The sequence below is a fragment of the Myotis lucifugus genome, unplaced genomic scaffold (genome assembly GCF_000147115.1).
Source record: "Myotis lucifugus unplaced genomic scaffold, Myoluc2.0 scaffold_438, whole genome shotgun sequence".
NCBI lineage: Eukaryota > Metazoa > Chordata > Mammalia > Chiroptera > Vespertilionidae > Myotis > Myotis lucifugus.
Window position 1 is genome coordinate 521 of NW_005871486.1, and position 12,221 is coordinate 12,741.

At 52.2% G+C, this 12,221-nt stretch overlaps 1 protein-coding gene across 3 annotated transcripts; it reads right to left on the bottom strand.

Moving 5' to 3' along the window:
• Positions 1-269: 269 nt before the first annotated feature.
• On the bottom strand, positions 270-10,965 carry LOC102438571 (antizyme inhibitor 2-like). Of its 3 annotated transcripts, none has more exons than XM_023744246.1 (11): positions 10,854-10,965; positions 10,579-10,658; positions 9,562-9,745; positions 8,251-8,424; positions 7,591-7,763; positions 6,658-6,792; positions 4,938-5,103; positions 4,218-4,365; positions 1,927-2,027; positions 813-1,030; positions 270-344 (listed from the first exon to the last, which is right to left on the bottom strand). In XM_023744246.1, the coding sequence occupies exons 2-11, from the start codon at positions 10,590-10,592 to the stop codon at positions 320-322; spliced, it is 1,338 nt and encodes a 445-aa protein (XP_023600014.1). In that variant the 5' UTR covers positions 10,593-10,658; positions 10,854-10,965; the 3' UTR covers positions 270-319. The 3 variants fall into 3 exon arrangements, with proteins under 3 accessions (XP_023600014.1, XP_023600015.1, XP_023600016.1); XM_023744247.1 differs by having other exon boundaries at positions 10,862-10,958; XM_023744248.1 differs by lacking the exons at positions 1,927-2,027; positions 4,218-4,365.
• Positions 10,966-12,221: the final 1,256 nt, after the last annotated feature.

The following is a 12,221-nucleotide window of genomic DNA, read 5'->3' on the forward strand; positions in this document are numbered from 1 at the left end:
ATTAACTGATTGAAAGGTAGTGGCCATTCCAGGATATGGCCTTCAGGGGGGGTGGGTGTTGTAATAACACCAGTTTCTCAGCCAACCCAATTCCCGGGCCTAAGGTGTTAAGAGCAGGAAGAGGAACTAGCCTAGAGTTCACAGTTTTGAACCTGAAAAGTTGCCTTATCATTTAAAAGCCACCCAAACCTCTGCTTCCCTGTGTTATTCTTCCCCATCCCCTATCGCACCCTCACCTCCACCTCCACCTCCACCCCCAAGCTGTCCCACGTGGACACACCGAGGTGTCTGGAGCCGCTCCAAGCTGCCATGTCCCAGCTTAAGGCGCTGTCTCCAGCAGGCTCCTGTGGAAAGGTTGTACCAGTAAAGGGATGTTCCAGAGCCCTCTCCACCACCCCTGGGAGAGAACCCTAGGTTGGGCAGACAGGGGCCTTTGGGCAGAGCCTGTGAGGGAGCCTGAGGCTGGTAGGAAAGGAACATTTGATGAGAAAACCAGAGTAAGACAAAAACCAGAACAGACAAAAAAGATCAGAGTAGAGTGGGGGTTTGGCCACAGACTAGGGTCAGCTGGGGCCATAGTGCTGCCTGCTTCTGCCCACAAGGCATGTTCATACCTTGCCTTGGACACTGGAGAGCTCTCATGTCCACTCCTGCTAGGAGCGGTAACAGAGTCAACCCCCTGGACAGTGTCAAAGATCAGTAAAACTTTTGCTGGGGCAGTGGGGAGAGTACAGTATTTCATGGGCCTGACACACCAAAGATCAGCCACCTCAGATCCCCCTGAGAGCCCCCATCTTGTCCCACCCAGATACCTGAGCTCAGGTCCCATCATGTAGCAGATGGACGCAGGTTGGAAGCCATTGAAGGTGGTGCTCAGGACTGAACTGTAGGCGCCCATGGAGGGGAAGATGAGCCAGTCACCCACGTCCAGCTCAGGCAGCTGCACCTCCTCATTGTAGAACGTGTCAAAGGCAGTGCACGTGGGACCATAAAGGATGCAGGGGAAGAGGGGCGGCTTTGAGCAGAGCTCCTGCAGGGACACAGGGGTGGGGAATCAGAGAAGGAAGAGCTCCTGCCCCCAACCCACCCTCCCAGCCCATGCCCTAAGCCAGCAGAGCACCCCCAGGCACCAGCAAGGACACTGGCAGTCACTCACACCCACCAGTCCCTATGTGCCAGGCACTGCTCTTGACCTGGCCCTCATGGAGCTTATATTCGCTCAAGTGACACATCCTAGCCTTGCTAATTCTCAAGGCTTGACATACATGGGGCCTCCGTTTCCCATCTATAAAAGCAAAAGATTTTAGTCAATAGTCACTCAAAATACTGGGTGAAACTCAGCTGCTATTGGAATCACATTGGAGGAGGTTTAACAAAGGATTGATGCCATGTCCCAACCCAGGAGAGACCTGATTTCAATCGCCTGGGCCTTCGCCTCGGCATCAGGGTCCTTGGAAGCTTCCCAGATGAGTCTACTGTGAAGCAAGTTGAAGAACCTCCATTTCCTAGGATTCCTGCATCTCCAGAATTCAAGGATTCTGGTCACACACTCACACACACACACACACACACACACACACACACACAATGCATACAGAGAGATCACATAGAAACCCAGAGGCAAACCTATGTGCGCACACACCCACACAGAACCATATACCCATCCACCCACCTACCTGCACAGGTGTCAGTCAGCATGCTCACACACAAAAGTGCACACACACAGAAGTGCGCATGCAAATACAAACAGGCTTGCCTGTACACATCCTTGTACATGCACATGGGATGACAATCTACAAAGCCATGTGTAGTCTAAGACCCTGACCCCTTGCACCTCGCAGAGGGATCCCTGCCTCACAGGGAAAGGGGCTGACCTCACTGCTATCAGGTCTGGGAGGTGCCAGAGCCACACAAGGGTCCCCTTACCTTCACCACAATTGGCATCCTGGGGACATGATCCCTGAGGAAGGAGCGAAAGGTGCCATAGTGGCCCTCGTTGAGATAGTACAACAGTTTCCGGTGGCCTCCTGAGAAAGGGGAGAGGACAGGACGGTGCTCAGCCAAGTCTCACCACTGACGGTCAACACTGAGTCCCGCACCCTCAGGACCGGCCCAGACCCTCTGCCCAGCACTGGATAACCCTTGTGTCCTGCTTCAGGAGCCTCCCCGGGTCTCCTGCAATATTTGGGCCTGTTCTCTGGGCTCCCATGGCTCCTCTGCCCCACCTGCACCACATCAGAGTGCTGCGGCTGCTACTGCCACTAACAATGATTGTACAAGCAACCCGGGCATTGTTCCAACCTGTGTGCACATATTAAATCATTTCATCCTCCTAACGACACTCTGAGTAGGGACAATGAACACTACTGTACATTTGAGGACACTGAGTCTTGCCAGAAGTTACACAGGAGAATGGGGCCGGGCTGGGATTAGTGCCCCTGTCAGTGCCGGCTCTCACAGTCAGAGAGCAGCGTAATTGTCACCTCCTTCCCTCTAAATGCTCTGCCTCTGTTGATGCCTCACTGAGCACGTGGCGGCTTCTCCCCAGCTCCATCACACTCCGATGTACATTGAGCTGATGCTCACCTACAGCCCCAGACCCTAGGACATGAACTACTACCAACCAGTTTCTGAACAACCACTCCTAGTCCAACCTTAGACATTGATTTCCTTAATCTTTCCAACTGGTTTCTGTGGGCACTGGGGCCATTCCATACCCTTTGAACATTTAGATGCCCAGATCTTTCTGATTATTGCTTTCCTCTCCCTGGGTCCCCCACCACCACCACCACAACCATCTTCTCCCTGGAGTGAGTCCTCCTGTCCCCGCTCTCTTTCAGCTGCCAGCACTGATCCTTCCTCCTGTGCCCACAGGCCCACTTGTCCCTAAGCCAGTTGGTCATGGGTTAGTCATGGCAGCCCTGAGGCTGGGCGCTCCGCTCGGCTGCCATGTCTGCAAACACAAGGGCAACAGGCTCTCGGTCGGACAGACCTGGCGCCGCTGTGCATGAGCTAGCTGTGCAACCTTGGACAGTCACTCCCTCTCTCTGAGCCTCCAGATCTCTGCCTGCAAAATGGGAATGGCCCCAAACTGCCTCACAGGAGGGCTGAGCAGAAATGAGGTAAAACAGTAATTGCTCACATAATAGATCCTTAACCACTGGCAGCTCATGCGATTGTGAAGACAACAATGATAAGCCATAATATGCATAACTCAGGCTTTTGTTAAATGGTGGCTGAAATCATATGCCCCAAATCACAACATTCTCTAATGAGACACTTTGTGAGGAAATGAAATTAGTGGACCCCTGTGCCTTTAGGGTTACAAAGGTGTGGGTAGGGCATTTGTCCAAAGGATAAGGAAACATTAAAATGACTTAGATTCTGGCTAGTGTAGCTCAGTGGCTGAGCATGAACCTATGACCAGGAGGTCATGGTTCGATTCCCGGTCAGGGCACCCTGCCTGAGTTGCGGGCTCAATCCCCAGTGTGGGATGTGCAGGGGTCAGCCAGTCAGGGATTCTCCCTCATCATTGATGTTTCTGTCTCTCTTTCCCTCTCTGAAATCAATAAAAGTATATTTTAAAAATAAAATAAAAGTTATTTAGAAATAGTTATATGGTAGTCATAACATTTCAGAGTAAGGGGCACTAACCCAGAGGGTGAGTCTCATCAAGCTCAACGTGCACTTCAGTTTCCACTTAGCTCCCTTTGTGAGGACAGCAACCCCACCCAACCCCTTCCCCAAATAACAAACAATCAATAACTCTCCTGAGATGGTTGACTCAATATCATTTACTGTTACCCTACAAATGTCACCCTTAACCCCCCGGCCATGGTACCGACAATATTTCCTCATTTGTTTGTTATAGATATACTATGTACTCACTAGAACTTGGGTTCTAAAACTCCACCCCTGTTAGAAAATGCTTGCTTGGAAACAGTAAGGTGCATACCAGCAGGGGGGGATGTGGCCCATGAGCTGTGCTCTCAGACTTCCCCCCCAGACACAGGAAGAATAAAGACCCTCAGTGCCTCCCTCCAGCCTCTCTGAGAACAACACAGTAACGTTACTGACAGGCTCTATCCTGCAGCTACATCAAAGCATGTTCCCCCGAATGAGGAACCAGGGTGGAACTCAGACCCTCTGCCCCTCCTGCCCCCAAGGCCTGGGGACCCCTGGACAGAGCGCTCCCTGCCCAGTCGGGGCCCACCCACCAGGCTGCAGCACAGCCTTCTTGGCGATGATGTTGACAGCGGCCACGCAGACAGGTGCCGCGTAGAAGCGGCCTGGCTCCGCTATGACTTCCATGCCGGTCCCCTCGGGGAAGTCCTGGGCCAGGGCAGCATTGATCACTCTCGCCATCTGTGGGGACAGACCCGAGCCCTGTGAGGCCAGTCCCTGTGCGGGTCTTTCCCTGCGTCTTCTCTCTTCATCCCCCTGACAGCTCTGTGGGAAGGTGTCAGCATCCCCTTGTGCAGGGGAGGAAACAGGTCAAGACTGTGGCCCAGAGGGGAGAAGTGCCCGAGGGCACAAGCCTAGTGACCAGGCTGCAGCACCATGAGATCTGACTTGGAAACATTGAAATCAGTCCGTGATCAGCAAAGGGAAACTGTCCCCTGGGTGTGGGGGATACAGTAAGGAAACCTCTATCTGACTGTAGCCTTACCAGGGGTAGGAACCAACACATCTATAGAAGGTACAGAACCGCATGTTCCCATGCAAACACACACACACACACACACACACACACACACACACACACTTGTATATGTGCACATGCCACGCATGTAGCGTCAGAGACCTCTCAACCAACACAAAGCCCAGCTACATGCAGGCACATGACTGAGGTTCAAGAGCTCCCTGTACACACACACACACTCTGTGATATAAACCCAGGCTGGGGCCCCAGGCGCCCTCGCCTCCTCCCCTCTTACCTCCTCAAACTCCGGCTCAGAGCCCTCCACTCCGGGGAAACCCCCTCCAATGTCCAGGAGGCTCATGTCATGCCCGACCCCACGGCCCATCTCGAACACGCGCCGGCTGTCGGCGATGAGCTGTGCGAAGCGGTCGGGATTCTGGCAGCCTGCGCCCACGTGGAAGCTGAGCACAGGTGGAGTGACAGGTGCAGAAACACACGAGGAAACACAAGGGTCAGCAGGAGGAGATACACATTCAGAAAGAGCCACACAGGCACAATGTGAACCATCACGGACACAGACATGGGGACACACATGACTACATGGAGCTGTGGGCACTCACAGGAACCACAGCCTTGGCTGTGCCCATGGGGGTCCCAGAGACACACACCACATGACAGTCCGTGAGCTGGGGCTCTCGTGGTTGTGGGACAGTCACCTCTCTTAGCTACCCCTCCCAAAGCTTCGCAGCAGGGGCTCCTCTTCTCCTCCTCCTTGGAATGCAAGTGATCTGAACCCCAAATCTCAAACCATCTACCAGGGGGCGCAGAGGACCCAATCAGGGGCAGGTGGGGTGAGGTGAGGGAGGATGCTCCTCAGGTTCAACATTCAAGGGGGCACCAAAGCACTGAGCAATCAACGTAAGTATCCTTCATGCACTATTGTGTATAATAAAGAGGTAATATGAAAATTGACCATCATGCCCTCCCACACAATGGCGGCCCCCCATGTGGTCATAAGATGGCCATGCCCATGTCATCACAAGATGACCACCACAAGATGGCCAGCAGGGGAGGGCAGTTGTTGGTGATCAGGCCGGCAGGGGAGGGCAGTTGTTGGTGATCAGGCCGGCAGGGGAGGGCAGTTGGGGGAGACAGGGCTGGCAGGGGAGGGCAGTTGGGGGCGACCAACCCGAGAGGGAGGCAGTTGGGTGTGACCAGGCTGGCAGGGGAGAAGTTAGGGGATAATCAGGCACACAGGGAGCAGTTGGGAGCCAGCAGTTACAGATTGTGAGAGGGATGTCTGACTGCCAGTTTAGGCCTGATCCCATAGGCAGTCAGAATTCCCCGAGGGGTCCCAGATTGAAGAGGGTGCAGTTGGGCTGAGGGACACCCCCTCCTCTAGTGCACAAATTTTGTGCACCTGGCTTCTCATCTATAGAGAGAGAGGAAGAGCGAGTGAGAGAGAGACCTCAATTGGTTGCATCCTGTACACACCCCATCAGGTGATCAAACTTGCTGATGCAAAAATATCCATGATGAATAAAATACAAAAACGTTAGGAAGGTCAAGGAGGAAAAAAAGGAGACAAATGTACTACACTTTGTAATATTTTAAGCAATAAAAAAAATACAAAAACTTTAAAGACAAGATTAGTTAACAGTAATTGGACCCATAAGGAAAAGAAAAATCAGATGCCAATCCTGTCTTGATTTAAAATTTCATATTCTCTCATCATGGATTTTTTTCTGCATTAATTTTTTAAATACTGTATTAAACATTATTTATCTGGAGTACAAAGTTTTCGGCACCCCGTTAAATTTTACACCCAAGGCCAGTGCCTTGCCTGCCCCACCCTCCCAGCAGCTGACACCCACCTCCTCTTCTGAGGACCACAGGGAGCCACTGGAGGCCCAGAGGGGCCACGCTGACCCGAGGGCACCCAGGGAGTCAGAGGCTGTAGACAGGCGTGGGGACCAGGGGCCCTGCCTCACAAGAGAGAAACTCCGTGCTCTTACCTGGCTCCCACCACAGCCAGGCCTAGGTCTCGGGCGGACTTGAGCAAGTGTCCACACAGCTCCAGGCTGGCCCCAAACTTGGAGATCATGAGGATGAGGTTCTGGCTGTACTCGGTCCACAGTCGAAGGACCAGCCTGGGAGGGGGTGTGAGGTGACAGGCATTCTTAGACACATGAACCCCAAGCCTGAATGCTTGCTGCCCCCACCCAAACTCCTGGGTCTTCAGGACTGTCCAGCCATGGAGGTTCAGGGAGGGAACACACTACTTTTTAAATTTTTTAAAATATATTTTTATTGATTTCAGAAAGGAGGGGAGAGGAAGAGAGAGATAGAAACACCAATGAAGAGAGAGAAGCATTGATCAGCTGCTCCTGTATGCCCCTTACTGGAGATCAAGCCTGCAACTGGGGCATGTGCCCTTGACATGAATCTAACCCAGGACCCTTGAGTGCACAGACCCGACACTCTATCCACTGAGGCAAACCAGTTAGGGCTACACTACTTCTTAGAGACTTCTGCCCAGGCAAGAAAAAACAGGAAAAAGATAAAATTATAAACATCCCTTCAGCAGACCTCCTGTCACAGAATCAGAGACGTTAAATAACTTTCCCAGGAACACGCAGATGGAACAAGTAAGTCAGAAATGTGAGCCCTGGTCTTCCTGAACCTATGAGTGCTTTTCCCACGAGGTTGCTGACTCCAGACCTCCTAATGCCAGGCTCTGCCAGCGCCTCTGCAGACACAGGGAATCTTTATTTGACAAGAGTGGGCACCAGGGAGGGCAGTGGGACACCCGACCCACATTCTTGTTCTTTGCAGCTTGGACGTCTCATACTCGCCATGGAACAGCCTTCATCTCCTTGATGAGGCCCAAGTCAGTTTGCCAGAACTTCCTCCCTGTCCCCACCTGCCTGCAGCCCTGCTGGTCTCACCTGGCCCCAGGGTGGTGCTGGGCCACCTTGGTCAGCTCCTCCTCACTGTCGAAGGTCAGGAGCTGCACCCCATGGCGGGCAGCATACTGCAGGTGGGAGACAGGCTTGCAGGGGTGGGCATAGATGATGCGTGAGGGGGCCACGCCCAGGCCCAGCACCTGCTCCAGCTCCACCTGCCATGGGCAAAGCCCGAGTAAGAGGCTGCCTCCCTGCTGCCCTGCTTTTTGGGCACAGGAACCACGGGCATGAGGGGCTGTCCCCTACTGAGTCCCTACTGTGCATCTGGCACAGCGCTGGGCACATATTGTGTTACTTAAGCTTCTAGATTGCTCTGAGGAACATATAGTTGAACCCATTTTAAAGACCAACAAACTGAGGCTCCAGTGAAATCCCTGGGCCAGGACAGAATGGTGTCTGGGGATTAAAGTGTGTATTCCCTCCACTCCTTAGCTCAGGCTGACTGCCCTCGTCACCTAGACCAGTGGAGGGTGCACCACACCCAGTTCATTCATTTATTCTTTCAGAAAAAACTGGGCCCCACACACGTCAGCCACTGTTCATGGGCTGCTGTCCCCACTTTGAGACACCTGGCAACTGGGCTTGTTCCTCCAGGATCCGTCAGGCCTATGAATGAGGAAACTGGCTGTGGCCCAAGCTCACCTGGCTGGCACAGTCGAAGCCGGTGCCCAGGGCTGCCAGGACACGCAGCACCCAGGGGCTGCTGTTAGACTTCACTGCATAGAAGGGCGAGACCCTTGGCAGGGCCTGGCAGAAGGCCTGGTGGCGGCTGGCCAACACACCCAGGTCGCCCACCATGAAGGGGTCTCGGTGGTCCTGCCAAGGCAGAGAGAGAGGCAAGAAAGGCTGGGCATTGTGTCACTTCAGTGAATCCTCACAGGGTCTCCATGCAGCAAGTACTGCTGTTACGCAGTTAGGAACAGAGGAAACTGCGGCTCTAAAATCTCTTTTCTCTTTTTAAAAATGTTTCCTGTTTATTGAACTTATTGGAGTGACACTGGTTAACAAAATTATACAGGTGTCAGGTGCACTAAAGTGTGAGTCTTCCCGTCAAGCTCAGTAGCAACTACATGGCAATGGTAGGATTTGAGCCTTGACCTTCTAACTCTTACAACAGGAAGACAAGAGGGCAACAAGCTTTATAGACCAAATGGGTGCCAGGACTCTCCAACCCTCACCCGGATCGCTTGGCACAGGGTGAAATCCCAGGAGCTGGTGGGGGACTAGAAGGGGACAGGAGAACTACCCCATGCCACCGGGGAACACAGCTATTAGGTAATGCTGGAAGCCAATTCCAGCATGTCAGCAGGGCTGAATCATCTGGAGATACCTGAGAGCATTTCCCCAAACCTGAAAAGGATGCATTAAATGATTGTTTGCTGCCAGGCAGGTAAGGGCATCTCAATCTACATGTTATTGCCTCCTACTGGCCAAACACCTGAACAGCCAAAGGCAATTTCCCTAATCTGACAATGGATTCTGTACCTAACCCTACCCTTTGATGTGTATATCTCCAACTTGCCTTAAGATAAATTGTGTTAATAAATAGCAACTGGTCCTGAGACAAGGACAACTTAGTTCCTTTAGCTAAGTCTTCTCTGACTCCCCATAATGCCTTTCAAAATTATGTTTCGTCTCTGGACTCTTGAATAATCTACACACAGTGCCTTCTCCAGATTCCTGAACCCTTCTAGATGCTGGATCAAGACCTCTGGCATTAATGCTTTATGGGGGCCTGGACTCTCCAACCCTCACCCAGATCACTTGGCACAGGGTGAAATCCCAGGAGCTGGCGGGGGACTAGAAGGGGACAGGAGAACTATCCCATGCCACCAGGGAAGACAGCTATTCAGTAAGACCTAGTAAACTAACTTATAAAACACAAAGTCTTATTTTGTCCCCACCTAAGTAGGGACTGAGAACCACCCTCCCCCCTCCCTCCTCTCCCCTCACCGAATCAGAGAGCTCCCCGATCTTCTTCAAGACCACCTCCATGGCAGATTCCTCAGGCCCCAGGGGGATGATATCCTTCATCAACGAGCTTCCAGAGCGTCCTTCATTCTCCTTCGAGTCGGTGAGGGTTGTGCTCATCCCTGACTGTCCATCAGAGCCCTCTGCCAGGGACACTCCCAGCATCCTGGAAAGGCCTTGCTCTGAGGACACTCCTCCCTCCTCCTCCCAGCACCCTGCTGGCCCGTGGAGCCAGAGTTCCTGGGCCAGTAAGTCCTTGGCCCTCCCATGCAGCCACATAGAGCTCCATGAATCCCTCATGAACTTTCCCATCTGTGGATGGACCACTGGCCAGGCCCAGCCTGCTTCAGGGACCTAGTATGAAACCAAACAAGTTGCACAAAATTGCCAGGTTGGAGTTGCTCAGTGGTTGAGTATTGACCCATGAACCAGGGGATCAGGGCTTGATACCACATCAGGGCACATGCTTAATTTGCGGGTTTGATCTCCTTTGGAGGTGTGCAGGAGGCTAAAGGTCGATCACTCTCTCACATCATTGATGTTTCTATCTCTCTCCCTTCCTCTCTCTAAAATCAATAAAAACATATTTTTGAAAAGATACACAAAACATGCACCTACCATAGGTAGTTGGCATCCTCTTCCAGGCTCCTGCACACACATGTTCCCATTCACAGATGAGAAATGTGACCCACAGAAAAGATAAGTGCAGAGTCCAGGAGCTTTAGATTATAGGGCTAGCTGGGAGCCAGGGGGTCATCTAGCCCAACATTCCACTTTACACATGTGGACAAGTGACCCAGAGAGAGGAAAGGACTTGCCTAAGTCACCACGTGGTCAGTAGCTGAGCTGGGACTGGCACCTGCGTTGCCTAAAGCAGCCACTGCACTTGCAACTGGCCACCCATCCCAGAGAATTAAGTGAGGGCCACCTACAGCCTCAGTCCTTCTGTTTCAGCAGTTGGGGCTGCACCCATGGGCCCCACTCCACCCCCAGACTCACCTGGTGCCGATCATCACCTGCTTCTTCAGGCCCAGCACAGGGGACCAAGACCTGTGTTGTCTTCGGCTTCAGGTAAATCCCTTTGGGAAGAGCAGAAGGTGAAGAACCTGTGAAGCTGTCCCTCCAAACCATGGCTACCACGACCCACTCAGCCAAAACTTCCCAGCCCTGTGGGTGGCCCACACAACAGGCCCTCAGAGTGAGGTCAGACTCCCATTATAAATGAACACCAGTGATGATCAGAATAGAGAGACCCTGGAAACCCAGTCACCCACCTTCCCACCTCTAAGATGGAAACACTGTGGGCTCAGAGGTCTTCAGACAGATCAGCAAAGCTGGAGTGGAGCTTCCGGTGGAACCTGACCTCAGGCTCCAGCTGGTCTCTCCCTGGGCTGTGTCTCTGCCCTCCCTGCACATTTAAATATCTGGCTGGGAGACTCTGATTGGATAGTGAGCCCTCTGAGTCACCTGGTGTCCAGTCACACCCCCACATTCTCTCGGCCCTTTCTCTCCATATGGGTTGCTGAGGTCTTACTCTGACTTGTTGGTCCACCCAGGATCAAGCATCAGGCTGAGTCTCTGGGCCTGCCCCAAGGTTTCTCTGACAGCTGTTCAGCCCAGGCCAGGATGGGAAGGTGATAAAGATCTCAGGGAAACAGAACCCAGGGCCTCAGCCCGTCTACTCTGTGGAAGCTTGAGGAGGGAGGCAGTTCATCCCCTGAACTCCACAAAACATTTGGGGATACAAATTAGCTTTGGAGGGATATTGGTCAGGGTGGTGGTGAATATAATGTCATTATTTAGTGTTTACTCACCACCAAGCGCACTGCCATATATCAAACCATTTAACACTCACAAAACCTTATGGGACCAGAACTTGGCTGGAGATCCTGGCTAGAGATCCTGGCTAGGCTGCTGATCAACTGAAGGCTGTCTCCGTGTCATTCCTTCTTCTCCGACTCCATCCACACCTTTGGGGACCCCTGGGCCTGCTGGGATTGGACCCCAACATGTTCCCTTATCCCTGAGGAAAACAAAAACCTTATGGATATAGTTGCAATTGTCTTACAGGTAATGAAACCAAGGCACAGAGAGGCAGGATAATAATAGAATCTATTTACTAGGATCACAGAGAGTGCATGAGATAATGCATGTAAATCTCATATCTAGCACCTTCATATTATGGGTTAAGAACTCATGAAAGTGAGAGAGAAAACCAAGTTGGCAGCCTAGGTAAATGCCAGGACTCGCTGCCTCTCACAACCACATCAAAATTGCAACTAAAATACAGAACAACCATCATTCAGGACCGCCTGAACTCTGGCTGAATGGAAGTCCTACAACTAGAGATTTAAAGAAGCACACCAGTAATGAAAGGAAGGGTAGAGGCGTGAAACCGGCTGTTCCAACACCCATGTGTGGTGTGTTTTTAATCAGGAGGATATCTTGGCTGCAGAGGCCTCCCATGAGGAGCAAAGGCTCCCAGCCCCTTTTCCATATGAATAGCCTGTCCCCTCAGCCCAGGATTCTAGTGCTGTGATGAAATCTCCCTATAACTTTGGGCTATAAACACAAGCTGGGATTGTAGCCAAGTGACATGGAGGCTGTTGGAGACCCAGGCAGTTCCTCTTAAAGGGCTGGCA

Excerpts from the sequence above, each read along its gene's own strand:
- LOC102438571 (XM_023744246.1), bottom strand. Across the intron at positions 6,793-7,590 it reads CAGCACCACCCTGGGGCCAG|GCTGGTCCTTCGACTGTGGA; the intron begins GTGAGACCAGCA and ends ACCCCCTCCCAG. Across the intron at positions 1,031-1,926 it reads GGATGCCAATTGTGGTGAAG|GAGCTCTGCTCAAAGCCGCC; the intron begins GTAAGGGGACCC and ends GTGTCCCTGCAG.